The sequence below is a fragment of the Penaeus chinensis genome, chromosome 13 (genome assembly GCF_019202785.1).
Source record: "Penaeus chinensis breed Huanghai No. 1 chromosome 13, ASM1920278v2, whole genome shotgun sequence".
In the NCBI taxonomy this organism is placed as follows: domain Eukaryota; kingdom Metazoa; phylum Arthropoda; class Malacostraca; order Decapoda; family Penaeidae; genus Penaeus; species Penaeus chinensis.
Window position 1 is genome coordinate 18,955,531 of NC_061831.1, and position 15,138 is coordinate 18,970,668.

At 35.5% G+C, this 15,138-nt stretch overlaps 4 protein-coding genes and 1 long non-coding RNA gene across 5 annotated transcripts in view; all 5 read left to right on the plus strand.

The window, feature by feature from the left end:
• The first annotated feature begins 1,915 nt into the window (after nt 1-1,915).
• LOC125031748 (cuticle protein AMP1A-like) lies at nt 1,916-2,828 on the plus strand. Its single transcript, XM_047622677.1, has 3 exons — nt 1,916-1,930; nt 2,295-2,494; nt 2,592-2,828. The coding sequence occupies exons 1-3, from the start codon at nt 1,922-1,924 to the stop codon at nt 2,758-2,760; spliced, it is 378 nt and encodes a 125-aa protein (XP_047478633.1). The 5' UTR covers nt 1,916-1,921; the 3' UTR covers nt 2,761-2,828.
• Nucleotides 2,829-6,160: 3,332 nt separating this feature from the next.
• LOC125031749 lies at nt 6,161-6,695 on the plus strand. The gene is made up of 2 exons (XR_007115511.1): nt 6,161-6,354; nt 6,466-6,695. It is a non-coding gene; the product is annotated as an uncharacterized LOC125031749 (long non-coding RNA).
• A 1,138-nt stretch (nt 6,696-7,833) lies between these two features.
• Nucleotides 7,834-9,119, plus strand: LOC125031603 (cuticle protein AMP1A-like). The gene is made up of 4 exons (XM_047622487.1): nt 7,834-7,859; nt 8,233-8,239; nt 8,586-8,785; nt 8,883-9,119. Exons 1-4 carry the CDS (start codon nt 7,834-7,836, stop codon nt 9,049-9,051), a joined length of 402 nt encoding a protein of 133 aa, XP_047478443.1. The 3' UTR covers nt 9,052-9,119.
• A 1,539-nt stretch (nt 9,120-10,658) lies between these two features.
• Nucleotides 10,659-11,758, plus strand: LOC125031750 (cuticle protein AMP1A-like). The gene is made up of 3 exons (XM_047622678.1): nt 10,659-10,751; nt 11,108-11,307; nt 11,519-11,758. The coding sequence occupies exons 1-3, from the start codon at nt 10,743-10,745 to the stop codon at nt 11,685-11,687; spliced, it is 378 nt and encodes a 125-aa protein (XP_047478634.1). The 5' UTR covers nt 10,659-10,742; the 3' UTR covers nt 11,688-11,758.
• A 2,671-nt stretch (nt 11,759-14,429) lies between these two features.
• LOC125031604 (cuticle protein AMP1A-like) overlaps nt 14,430-15,138 on the plus strand; it is a 1,034-nt gene continuing 325 nt past the window's right edge. The window contains exons 1-2 of the mRNA XM_047622488.1: nt 14,430-14,438; nt 14,801-15,000. Of these exons, the coding sequence (XP_047478444.1) occupies nt 14,430-14,438; nt 14,801-15,000 (209 nt within the window). The remainder of the gene's footprint in view (nt 14,439-14,800; nt 15,001-15,138) is intronic.

Genomic DNA, 15,138 nt, shown 5'->3' on the forward strand with positions numbered 1-15,138 from the left:
CTCATTATTTTATTCATCCGAAAGTTTAAAGGAGATACTGCATGGGTGCGCAGTATCATGCTCGCATATGGTTCTTAAGTTTATCGTGAAACCAGTCATGTAGCAGGCCCAATGTTTGTAGCAGTCTTCAAACAGCCTATGATCAACTGTTGGCCTACTGCCTTTAAGAGCTGTGTAATGATAAACCCACAATGAAGCATATTGGATTCTTATCCTATTTTCTCATGCACTCATACACACACGCATATATATGTATATATATATATATATATATTAATGTATTTTCTAGATCTGATTTCATTTTCTTTTTCGTTTTCGTAATTTTCTTAAATACTAGTCTTAATGTCCGTGGCTTCCTTGAGTACTTCCTTTCGCCAACAGTTTGACGATTACCAAACAGTTTGACAGAAAGATATCTTGGTGGGTTCTAGGGTACTATGGAGCTAGTACATAATGTTGAGTAGATAATGTCCATTTCGCAAGTGGATATAATGTAGCGGAGACGGCACATCGTCGAATTTCCGTTCATGTCAGTACGTTGCAGTTCATTGCAAGCAAACTAGATTTAGGAGGGATTGTTGAAATCACAGACCAGATTGTAAGGAGTGTGGACGACCGAATTGCCTGAATGTACTCACTTCACGTAACACAGTCATCGCGACTTTGTGTTCGGCCGACATTGACATTGTAGATAACCTAGGAACTCCGTAGACCTATATGTACGAGTCAATCTTGATAGGATATAGGGCAGACACAGATATCCAGGCGGAAATGAGCATATATATGCATGCACATATGTACATATATGCGTGTGTGCTTGTGTGTGCCTTGTTATACGATGTCTTACGCAGTAAATAAGTTTCATATCTTTTAATCTGTTTTACATACATGATCACTATAGAAGATAAATGTCCTAATATATGTATATATATGTGTGTGTGTATATATATATATATATATATATATATATATATATATATATATTATATATATGTGTGTGCCTTGCTGTACGATGTCTGTCGCAGTAAATATATTTGTTTAATCTTTTAATTTGTTTTACATATATGATCTCTATATAAGGTAATCGACCTAATAGAACCATCATAAAAAGCTAAATCATTATCGCCTCAGTTAAAGACAGCTTAGGAATGTAAGGTTGGAAAAAAAATTTGTCCTATAGAACGTATTTATTGTAAGTAGATACATTAAGGTTGACAAAACTTAATGCTGTAGAATCTCCATACATACTAAGTGTCTTTAACATACTAAGAAGTATGTTGAAGTTTAGCACCGGTGGATGTCCTTGGACATAAGTTCTTATCAACAATCATAATAGAGGAAGAGAGATTTACTAATATGCATGCATCTTCTTTACTCGAATATGACATCTACATTTTTTTTTAATTCGGGAAATGGCATTAGGATAAGTGTATTTTCGTATATATAAAGCTACATATAAATGTATTTTTTCAGTCAAGCTGATGCAAAATAATATGACTATTAACATAGATGTTATACCAAGCACTGTCCTTACCAATCTGAAAATATTAACGTGTGACCAATAAATTACTAATTTCTATAGCAAACCTCACGAACGTAACATGCTAATTATCAGCTATTTGGCTTCCGTTATGTACGAAAACTAAAATCTTTTACAGGTTATTGTAAACTTGCAAAGAAAATGCAGATTCATCACTGAGCATTATCTCAATGATTTTTGATGCCCAGATCTTTTCGCTTTTGAACAGCGTCTAAAGTCCCATGCTAAAGGGATAAAGGGCTCAACCTTACCCTTCGAAGCCGGAGCCCCTCCCTCAACATTCAACAAGGAAGCTCCGCCTCCTTTCTTTCAGCACAAGGTATATATAAGCCGGCTTTACCTGCTAAGGAACCATACCTGGTGTTGCCTAGGAAATTTACCATGAAGATCGTGAGTATCATATGAAATGTTATTTCCATTGCTAGGGATGTGAACGTGTTTTATCATACGTGAGAAAAATGTATATATACATACTGAATATATATATATATATATATATATATATATACAAAATACATACCCACATAAATGCACACACTCACACGGGTTTATATATATCTATAATTTATTTATATACGCAAAAAATTAATGCATGTGTGTGCATGTCCAGATGTATATAGGTAACTTAGATTTATTTTATGTACGTATATTTTCCTTTCATATATAAGTACTTGTAAATATGAAGATGCATAATGTATACATAAAAGCAAAACTGTTACATAAGCACTAATGACATACTGAATTTTGTGTACAGATCGTCCTTGCCTGTCTCGCTGCTGTGGCCGTCGCTGCCCCTCAGCTCCAGGAGCGAGTGGTCGAACTCCTTCGCGATGAACGCGTAGTCAACGAGGACGGCACCTTCTCCTACGTCGTGGAAGCTGACAACGGCATCAACACAGCCGTTTCTGGAAGCATCGGAGCCGAAGGCCAGATCAACCAGGAGGGATCCTATACGTAAGTGGTGAAGATAACTGTTAAGGCATATAAACAGGTTGGTTCGCCAAAATAATAAGCATGAATGTATTCTATATTAATTGCCTATTTCTTGCAGCTTTATCCTCGAGGACGGTACCCAGGCTATTGTCTCTTTCGTGGCCAACGAGAACGGCTTCCAGCCCCAGTCCAGCATCCTACCCACTCCCCACCCTCTTCCTGAACACGTCTTTGAGCTGCTGGAAATCGCAGAGCGTCAGCGCGCTGAGGGCATCGTGTTCGAATAAGGGATGGAACCATGATTTAAGATATATGGCAAAGAAATGTACTTGATGTAATAAATCGTAGCACTACTTATCATTCTTTATCTTACCTAAAGTTTGAAGGGAAGAATGGATGCACATGTAATCTTGTGCAGATACATTTTATGCTCACTGACACATGCATGCACACACACACACACACACACACACACACACACACACACTTACACACATGCAGATGTATGTATTACACGCAGATAATGATACTATGTATGTTTCATTTAGTTTTTTATTATACTTCGTGGAAATCAGAACATTTGGTCTATCTGGAGATGTCTTGAGAACTGTGCTCGTTAATAGCAATTGTATGTCTTTATCGAGCACCACCTGAAGATATAAACGGAGAATAAAAAATAAAAAATAAAAAAAATCTGTCAAAATATAAATACCGCCACCGCTGGGACAGTGGTTCTTAAAATTTCTCGCCATTAAGCCCAATCATGAGGCGGACCCCTTGATTACTAATAAGCGGAGCCCCATCCCAATATCACCATAAAAGGTGTTTGTTGCTTAGAATAATAAAAAGTAAATTAATCATGAAATATTAAAATTTGATTTCGCACATAATTCATTTGATCTCATCATATATATACATACATTTATACATATTAATACATACATATATCTATATACATACATACAGGCATGGATATATATATACACACACAAATAGGAATGCATATATATATATATATATATATATATATATATATATATATATGCACACACACACACACACAAACACATATGTATATATCTATATTTGTTAGATAAATTATCTATCTAGGTACAAATAAATATTTATATATACATACATATGTATATATATATAGATATAAAAAAACATACATACGTATATACACATATATATGTGTGTATGCGTGCGAGCGCCTTATATTATCCTAAAGCACGCATAAACAAGAGTATCATGTACGTTGTTATACATAATCTGGAGGTGTTTCGGTTTACATTTTGTTAACGAAAGATATGAATTTGTTAACGTTTATTTCTTTTTTTGCAGCTTTATCCTCGATGACTCAGGCTACTGTCTCTTCCGTGGCCAACGAGAACGGCTTCCAACCCCAGTCCAGCATCCTACCCACTCCCCACCCTCTTTGAGCTTCTGGAAATCGTTTTCGAATAAGGGATGAAACCAGGATTTCAGATATATGACAATAGCCTATTATTATTATTTTTTTATGATTCCTCCGAAAGATACTCGCATGTGGTTTTAAAGTTTATCGTGAAACCAGTCATGTGGCAGACCCCTTGATTTGCAAGAGGTGTTTATAGACTAGAATATACCAAAATTGTTACTGAAATATTTTTTTTTATTTCACACCATGGCATTACGAATCTCTGGGGGTTTATTATTGTTATAAATAAATTAACAAATAACGCTATTGCTACTAATACTTATTATTATTACTATTTTTTTAAAAATGGATTGATAGAGTGATTTGCCATCTAAGGCCAGTTTCTATAACAAAGGTTTTCAAACAGAGTATATGGCTCACTTTAGGCCTACTGCCTTAAGGAGCCGTTAGAGGATAATTAACCCACAGCAAAACACATTGAATGGTTTCTCATTCTATTTTATCTGTATACATGCACATTTATATGCATATACACTTATATGTATGTATTTTCTAGATTTTATTTTTTTCTATTTTTCGTTTTCTTAAATACAAATCTTAATGTCCGTGGCCTCCTTGAGTACTTCTTTTCGCCCACAGTTTGACGACCACTAACCATTTTGACAGGAAGCTATTTACATTGGTGGGTTCTAGGATAATATAGCGCCAGTACTCGCACATAATGTTGAGAATTTTTTGCCGCGCCGGCGACACAGCGTCCATTCGCAAGTGGATATAATGTAGCGGAGACGGTACTTTGGCGAATTTCCGTTCATGTCAGTACGTTGCAATTCATTGTCAGTAGACGTGATTTAGGAGGCATTGTTAAAATTACAGACCAGGTTATAGGAAAGAGTGTGGACGACCGAACTGACTGAATGTACTCACCTCACGCAACATAGTCATCGCGACTTTATGTTCGCCCGACATTGACATTGAAAATAATGTTGGAAAATAATGTAGGGATTCCGGTGTTAACCTTGGCAGGATAAAGGGCATGACGTACAATTATGAAAATGAATAAATCAATCAACTCTTACACACACGCACACATAGATATGCAGACAGAAGTGATCATATATACATACATACATATATATATGTGTGTGTATGTGCGTGTGCCTTGCTATACGATGTTTGTCGTAGCAAGTAATTTTCATAGATTTTAATTTGTTTTACATATATGATCACTATATAAGGCAATCGATCTGGTAGAACCATCATAAAAAGCTAAATCATTATCCTCAGCGAACACACTATCAGTTGAAGACAGCTTAGGAAAGCAAGGTTGGAAAAAACTCTTCCTATTGAACGTGCTTATTGTGAGTAGATTCATCTTAGGTTGGCAAAACTTAATGCTGTAGAATCACCATACATACTAAGTATCTTCAACATACTATGTTGAAGTTCAACACCGATGGATATCCTTAGACACAAGTTCTTATCAACATTCATAATGGAGGAAGAGATTTACTAATGTATAAGAACTTTCTTCTTTACACGAAGATGACATCTACAATTTTTAAAAATATAGGAAAATGTATTAAGATAAATGTATGCTTTTGCGAAAACTAAACGGTTTTAATCTTTTACAGGTTATCAACGTTGACTATCATAAAATAATTGTAAACTTGCAAAGAAAATCCAAGCAGATTTATTACTGACTATGATTTCAATGACTTTTGATGTTCAAATCTTTTCACTTTTGAACAGCAACTAAAGGGATAAAGGGCTCAACTTACCCTACCGAAGCTGAAGCTCCTCCCTCAACATTCAACAAGGAAGCTCCGCCTCCTTTCTTTCAGCACAAGGTATATATAAGCCGGCTTTACCTGCTAAGGTACCATACCTTAGCAGGATATTTATCATGAAGATTGTGAGTATCAAATGAAATGGTATATCCATTGCTTGGGATGTGTACTGTACGTGAGTGTAATAAGTGAAAATATGATACATATATACATACTGAATATGTACATACACACGCTCACATGTATTTGTGTATATTCATAATTATATGTACATGTACAAAAATATATGTATATGCATGTGTGTTTTGTGTGCATATGAATATATATGTATATATCATAACAAAAATGTATTTTATGTAGTTATATTTTTATTTTCATATATAAGCATTTGTAAATGTGAAGATGCATTATGTATAAACAAAAGCAAAACTGTTACATAAGCACATTTGACATATACATTTTTGTGTTCAGATCGTTCTTGCCTGTCTCGCTGCTGTGGCCGTCGCTGCCCCTCAGCTCCAGGAGCGAGTGGTCGAACTCCTTCGCGATGAACGTGTAGTCAACGAAGACGGTACCTTCTCCTACGTCGTGGAAGCTGACAACGGCATCAACACAGCCGTTTCTGGAAGCATCGGAGCCGAAGGCCAGATCAACCAGGAGGGATCCTATACGTAAGTGGTGAAGATAACTGTTAAGACATATAAGCAGGTTAGTTCGCCAAAATAATAAGCATGGATTGCATGTATTTTATAGTTTCCATATTAATTGCCTATTTCTTGCAGCTTTATCCTCGAGGACGGTACCCAGGCTATTGTCTCTTTCGTGGCCAACGAGAACGGCTTCCAGCCCCAGTCCAGCATCCTGCCCACTCCCCACCCTCTTCCTGAACACGTCTTTGAGCTGCTGGAAATCGCAGAGCGTCAGCGCGCTGAGGGCATTGTGTTCGAATAAGGGATGGAACCAGGATTGAAGATATATGGCAATGAACTTGATGTAATAAATCTTAGCACTACTCATTATTTTATTCATCCGAAAGTTTAAAGAGATACTGCATGTGTGTGCAGTATCATGCTCGCATATGGTTCTTAAGTTTATCGTGAAACCAATCATGTAGCAGGCCCAATGTTTGTAGCAGTCTTCAAACAGCCTATGATCAACTGTTGGCCTACTGCCTTTAAGAGCTGTGTAATGATAATAAACCCACAATAAAGCATATTGGATTCTTATCCTATTTTCTCATGCACTCATACACACACGCATATATATATATATATTTATGTATGTATTTTCTAAATCTGATTTCATTTTCTTTTTCGTTTTTGTAATTTTCTTAAACACTAGGCGTAATGTCCGTGGCCTCCTTGAGTACTTCCTTTCGCCAACAGTTTGACGATTACCAAACAGTTTGACAGAAAGATATCTTGGTGGGTTCTAGGGTACTATAGAGCTAGTACATAATGTTGAGTAGATAATGTCCATTTCGCAAGTGGATATAAAGTAGCGGAGACGGCACATAGTCGAATTTCCGTTCATGTCAGTACGTTGCAGTTCATTGCCAGCAAACTAGATTTAGGAGGGATTGTTGAAATCACAGACCAGATTGTAAGGAGTGTGGACGACCGAATTGCCTGAATGTACTCACTTCACGTAACACAGTCATCGCGACTTTGTGTTCGGCCGACATTGACATTGTAGATAACCTAGGAACTCCGTAGACCTATATGTACGAGTCAATCTTGATAGGATATAGGGCAGACGCAGACACAGATATCCAGGCGGAAATGAGCATATATATGCATGCACATATGTATATATATATGCGTGTGTGCTTGTGTGTGCCTTGCTATACGATGTCTGACGCAGTAAATAAGTTTCATATCTTTTAATCTGTTTTACATACATGATCACTATAGAAGATAAAGGTCCTAATATATGTATATATATATGTGTGTGTATATATATATATATATATATATATATATATATATATATATATTATATATGTGTGTGCTTTGCTGTACGATGTCTGTCGCAGTAAATATATTTGTTTAATCTTTTAATTTGTTTTACATATATGATCTCTATATAAGGTAATCGACCTAATAGAACCATCATAAAAAGCTAAATCATTTTCGCCTCAGAAACACACTATGTCAGTTGAAGACAGCTTAGGAATGTAAGGTTGGAAAGAAAACTTGTCCTATAGAACGTATTTATTGTAAGTAGATACATTAAGGTTGGCAAAACTTAATGCTGTAGAATCTCCATACATACTAAGTGCCTTTAACATACTAAGAAGTATGTTGAAGTTTAGCACCGGTGGATGTCCTTGGACATAAGTTCTTATCAACAGTCATAATGGAGGAAGAGAGATTTACTAATATGCATGCATCTTCTTTACTCGAATATGACATCTACATTTTTTTTTTAATTCGGGAAACGGCATTAGGATAAGTGTATTTTCGTATATATAAAGCTACATATAAATGTATTTTTTCAGTCAAGCTGATGCAAAATAATATGACTATTAACATAGATGTTATACCAAGCACTGTCGTGAGTATCATATGAAATGTTATTTCCATTGCTAGGGATGTGAACGTGTTTTATCATACCTGAGAAAAATGTATATATACATACTGAATATATGTATATACAAAATACATACATACATAAATGCACACACTCACACGGGTTTATATATATTTATAATTTATTTATATACGCAAAAAAATAATGCATGTGTGTGCATGTCCATATGTACATAAATAACTTAAAATTATTTTATGTACGTATATTTTCCTTTCATATATAAGTACTTGTAAATATGAGGATGCATAATGTATACATAAAAGCAAAACTGTTACATAAGCACTAATGACATACTGAATTTTGTGTACAGATCGTCCTTGCCTGTCTCGCTGCTGTGGCCGTCGCTGCCCCTCAGCTCCAGGAGCGAGTGGTCGAACTCCTTCGCGATGAACGCGTAGTCAACGAGGACGGCACCTTCTCCTACGTCGTGGAAGCTGACAACGGCATCAACACAGCCGTTTCTGGAAGCATCGGAGCCGAAGGCCAGATCAACCAGGAGGGATCCTATACGTAAGTGGTGAAGATAACTGTTAAGGCATATAAGCAGGTTGGTTCGCCAAAATAATAAGCATGAATGGATTCTATATTAATTGCCTATTTCTTGCAGCTTTATCCTCGAGGACGGTACCCAGGCTATTGTCTCTTTCGTGGCCAACGAGAACGGCTTCCAGCCCCAGTCCAGCATCCTGCCCACTCCCCACCCTCTTCCTGAACACGTCTTTGAGCTGCTGGAAATCGCAGAGCGTCAGCGCGCTGAGGGCATCGTGTTCGAATAAGGGATGGAACCATGATTTATGATATATGGCAAAGAAATGTACTTGATTTAATAAATCGTAGCACTACTTATCATTCTTTATCTTATCTAAAGTTTGAAAGGAAGACTGGATGCACATGCAGTCTCGTGCAGACACATTTTCCGCTCACTGACACATGCATGCACATTCATGCAATTACACACGCACACACACACACACATTCAGATGTATGTATTACACGCAGATAATGATACTATTTTTTTTTAAAATTTAGTTTTTGATACTTTGAAAATCAACGTTTGATCTATCTGGATATGATTTGAAAACTGTGGTCAATAGCAAATTGTTTTTTTATGAAAACAAAACAAAAACATACATACAGCTATGTATTTGTATACATACAGGAATGATATATACACATACACAAATAGGAACGGACATATATACACATATATCCATTTATATATACACAAATAGGAATGTACATATACATATCCAATTATATATTATATATTATTCATCAATGTATGAACATAGAAATATCTATATATACAGGTATATGTATATATATATACATATAAAGAAGCATGCATCTATACGCACACAAACATATAAATATATGTGCGCGCGCGCCTTATATACCAAAGCACTCGTAAACAAGAGCATAATGCATATTGTCATACATCATCTGTTGTAGCAAGTAATTTCCATGATACTGACTCGTTTTATAGATATGACCGCTATGCCAGGAAGTTGGACTAATGAAAAAGATCACCAAAAACTAAATTTTGTAACATCACATTACACCATACGGCTAGAAAGACTGGAATATTGTGTGTGTTTATAGTGAGTTACATCTTCGGTAGATGTATGAACATCTTGTAATTGTAAAATGAATCCTACATACATTTTTGGATAAATTCTTGAGAAAAACCTCTTATGAATGACAGTCGACAAATATATAATGAAATGCCAGCGATGAACTGTTGATTGCCTTCGGTCTAGATTTGGGATATTAGAGAATTACACATTTAACAGTGAGGGATATCCTTGGATATAACATAACGGAGTCATAACGGAAGAGAAACACATGCATTATCAATCCTATAAATGCATTTTCGTTGCAGAAATACGACATCTACGAGTTTGTGTTTGGATTTTTCAACTAATAGAACTGTATTAGTACTAGATGATCACCAGAATGCTCCTCTTTTTCAGTCAAGCTATTGCAACCTTCATCTTTACAACCATTTAACGCGGGTATTATATCGAATACTGTCCTTACAAAACACTTTGAAATTCAAAACGTGTGACCAATAAATTTATGTTTAGAAAAAAACAACTTCACGAACAGTGCTAATGTGATTAAATATTTGGCTCCCGATATATACAAAACTATATTTGAATATCTTCCAGGTATCAAGATATTCCAGCCTATCATCGTTAAAGCTTTCATAAAACAGGACTGTAGCTAAGAAAATGCAAGCTGTATTTATTACTGCCGTTACTGCAATGATTTCTGTTGTTCAGATCTTGTGAATATTGACCTATGCTAAGAGGATAAAGAGTTTGATCTTACCCTTCGAAAGCTGAAACTCCTCCCTAAGGTCGTTCGGTAAGGATGCTCCGCCCCCTTTCTTTAAGCCCAAGGTATATATAAGTCGACTTTACCTGCTACAGTACTATACCTGGTGTTCCCTCGAGAAGCTACCATGAAGATCGTGAGTACATTATGAAGAAACGTCATTTCCATTGCTAAAGATGTGTACTTGTAGATGTGTATGTAACACAGAAGTTATACATAAATGCATATATATTTATTCAAATATATAGAGATATACATATATATACGAACACGTACAAATACACACGTACGAATTTGAGTATGTGTACATACGCACACACATATATGTACATACATATATACATGTGTCTATGTGGTTGTGTGCATTCTCATATATATATATATATTTTTTTTTTTTGTAAAGTGCTTTCGAATATAACGATGCACAGGTATGTATAAATAGATGCAAAACAGTCATATAACCACTATTCGCATACTGATTTCTGTGTACAGATCGTTCTTGCCTGTCTTGCCGCCGTGGCTGTTGCCGCCCCTCAGCTCCAGGAGCGAGTGGTTGAGCTCCTTCGCGATGAGCGTGTAGCCAACGAGGACGGCACCTTCTCGTACGTCGTGGAAGCCGACAACGGCATCAACACAGCCGTTTCTGGTAGCATCGGAGCCGAAGGCCAGATCAACCAAGAGGGATCTTACACGTAAGAAGACATCTGCAAAGATAAAGACATGCAAACAATTTTCAGGGTGGCTTGCCAAAATATTAAACATATATTGCAGATACTTTAGGTGTTCCATATCACGTTTAATAAAAGATCATGCATATTCTCTACATATTTTCGTAAGCGTTTCGGGGTACATTTTGTTGACGAAAGATATAATTTTTATTATGTTTATTTCCTGTTTTTGCAGCTTTATTCTCGAGGACGGTACCCAGGCTATTGTCTCTTTCGTGGCCAACGAGAACGGCTTCCAGCCCCAGTCCAGCATCCTGCCCACTCCCCACCCTCTTCCTGAACACGTCTTTGAGCTGCTGGAAATCGCAGAGCGTCAGCGCGCTGAGGGCATCGTGTTCGAATAAGGGATGGAACCAGGATTGAAGATATATGGCAAACAAATGTAACTTGATGGAATAAATCGTAGCACTACTTATCATTCTTCTTATCTCACCAAAAGTTTAAAGGAAAGACTGGACGCACACACAGTCTCATGCACACATATTTTACGTTCATATGATATATGCACATTCACACATACATGTACACATGTATGTATTCCACGCAAATAATGAGCCTATGTATGTTTCACTTAGTTTCTTATTACAACTTTCGGAAAACAGAACATTTGGTCTATCTGGATATGGCTTGAGGACTGTGGTCGTTAATGCCAAGTGTATTTTTAAAAATCAAACACCACCTTAGGATAAAATAAATAATGTAGTGAAATACTGACTAAAGTATAAACACTTACCGCCACCTCTAGGACAATGGTTATTGAACTTTCTCGTCGCTGATTATTGATAACTGGATCTCCATCCCAATATCACCATGAAAGATGTTTGTATCCTAAAACGTAAAATAAAAAATGATATTTGCTCATCAAATATTAAATTTTGATTTCGATCATCGTTTTAGTTCATCTGATATAATTTATTTACGAGGGTTCCCTGACAACACTTGAGTTTTGTCAAGTTATGTTATTTTGATAATATTACTTGACACCGAGGTAAAATATAGGCATTAACCTTGATACGTATATCACTGTAATGTAGGGTCTTTTATATCCATATATATATGTATATACAAGTATATTTATATTCACATATACATATGTATATATATATATATATAAACATATCTATATATGCATATGTACATACACACCTATCTGTTGACGGCAAATTATTTTAAATAATCAATCTATATGTATGTTTCTGTAGGTGATATGTATAAACATATTTATAGGTATGGATATCTGTATATATATAACCATACATATAGATATAGATGTATATATACACATTTATATATATGTATATATACATAAATGTGTGTGTGTGCGTGAGTGTGTACTTGTATGTGTGAGTGCGAATTATATATATATATATATATATATATATTTGCACACACAATATATACATATATATGATTATACGGATGCACACACAAACACCGTGATTTAGCCCTATCTGACTTCTTTATATATATATATATATATATATATATATATATATGCACACATATAAATGAATGTATAAGTCTACATATGTATTCCTGTATGTATATATATGAATGTATAAGTAATATATATATACATATATATTCTTGAAGTATATACATGTGTGTGTTTACACTGTGTGCGTATATATATACACACACACATACATACATGAATGATATATTCATGTACAGACATATATACATTTTATATACTTGTATATCTATATATACACATATACAGGAATGCACATTTGTATGTATATATGAGTGTATTATATAGATATTTATCTCTTTGTACATACACACACACACACATACACACACACACACACACACATATGTATATATGAATATATATATGTATGACCGCTATGTAAGGCAGATGTCTACTGTAAAATATATATGCATTCCTGTATACATATATATATTCACACCCACACACGTGTATTTGCATATATATGTGCATTCCTATATATATATGTGTGTGTGTGTGTGCATTCCTGTATATATATATACACATATATAAAACACACACACATTTGTATATATACACACTGTATATGTCTGTATGTACATATATATCCATATATATATGTATTATTTACACACATAAATATATATATATAGAAATACACAGAGGTTGTTTATATGTGTGTGTACGTGTGTGCATTATATTATACTAAAGCACTAGTAAACAAGAGTACCATGTATATTGTTACACGATATCTGCTGTAGCAAGTAATTTCCATGATATTATTTGACTTGTTTTATATATATGACTGTTATGTAAGGTAGATGTTTACCTGTAAAATTAATCATACTGCTATTTTTGGGTGGGTTTTTGAGAAAGTCCTCACGTGAATGAGATAATCGACAGATTTAATGAAATACTAGAAACAAGCTTGAGATATTAGGAAGTATGTTGAAATTCAATATAAAGAGATATCCTTAGACATACTTTGTTATCAACAGTCATAACCGAAGAACAGATGTATTTTCATTATTAATTTTACATATGCATTTCTTTGCACAAATGCATCCACGAGACGCTTGTGTTATGTTACAATTGATAAAATATAGCATATTTTATTAGTACTAGATGTTCGGCAGAATATATATGTATATTTTTTTCAACCTAATTCAAAATAACTGACGCATCTATTAACTTTAAAATTCTAAACACGTGACCAATCTTAAAAAAAACAAAAACGAATGTAATAATTGCAAATATATTTAAATATTTGGCTTCCGATATTTAAGAAATCTGCAACATTTTAATTTCTTCCAGGTATCAACACATTCCATGTTATTGCTGAATCTCGTAAAACGGAACTGTAAACTTGCAAAGTTAGAAAAGTACAAGCAGTATTCCTCATTGACTATTACTTCAAAAAGTTCTGTTGATCAGACCTTTTCGCTATTGAGCAGCAACTATAGACCTATGATAACGGGATAGCTGGCTCAACCTGACCCTTCCAAAGCCGAGGCTCCTCCCTAAGGTCGTTCAATAAGGCAGCTCCGCCCCCTTCCTTTAAGTCCAGGGTATATATAAGCCGGTTTTAGCTGCCACGGTACCATACCTAGTGTTGTCTACGATTAGAACCATGAAGATTGTGAGTATCATTTGCAGAAATGTTATTTTAAGTGCTAAAGGTGTGTACGTGTACGCACGGATAAATTATACAGGAAAACAAGCGACATACATATATTGAGTATGTACACACACACACACACACACACACACACACACACGCACGGGTTTGTATATGTGTGTACATATGCATGAATATATGTACTGGGTATGTGTGTTTGAGTACATGTGCAGATGTATACATAAATATATTAATATGTATACACATAAATGTATTTTGTTTACATTTTATTCTTCTGCACATACTTGTAAATATGAGGACACATTGATATGTATACATGCAAAAGTCACAAACACTATTCGCAAACTGCTTTCTGTGTACAGATCGTTCTTGCCTGTCTTGCCGCCGTGGCTGTTGCCGCCCCTCAGCTCCAGGAGCGAGTGGTTGAGCTCCTTCGCGATGAGCGTGTAGCCAACGAGGACGGCACCTTCTCGTACGTCGTGGAAGCCGACAACGGCATCAACACAGCCGTTTCTGGAAGCATCGGAGCCGAAGGCCAGATCAACCAGGAGGGATCGTACACGTAAGTGGTCAAGACTTCTGCGAAGATAAAGACAAGCAGACTATTTACAGTTCGTTTGCCTAAATACTACGCATAAATTGCAGGTATGTTAAGGTTCCATAAGACGTTAACAAAAAGATCTTGAGTAACTCAAATTTC

Coding starts and splice junctions, on each gene's coding strand:
- LOC125031748 (XM_047622677.1), top strand. Junction 2,495..2,591: donor AACCAGGAGGGATCCTATAC/GTAAGTGGTGAA, acceptor TATTTCTTGCAG/CTTTATCCTCGAGGACGGTA.
- LOC125031603 (XM_047622487.1), top strand. CDS start 7,834: ATGTCAGTTGAAGACAGCTTAGGAAT. Junction 8,786..8,882: donor AACCAGGAGGGATCCTATAC/GTAAGTGGTGAA, acceptor TATTTCTTGCAG/CTTTATCCTCGAGGACGGTA.
- LOC125031750 (XM_047622678.1), top strand. Junction 11,308..11,518: donor AACCAAGAGGGATCTTACAC/GTAAGAAGACAT, acceptor CTGTTTTTGCAG/CTTTATTCTCGAGGACGGTA.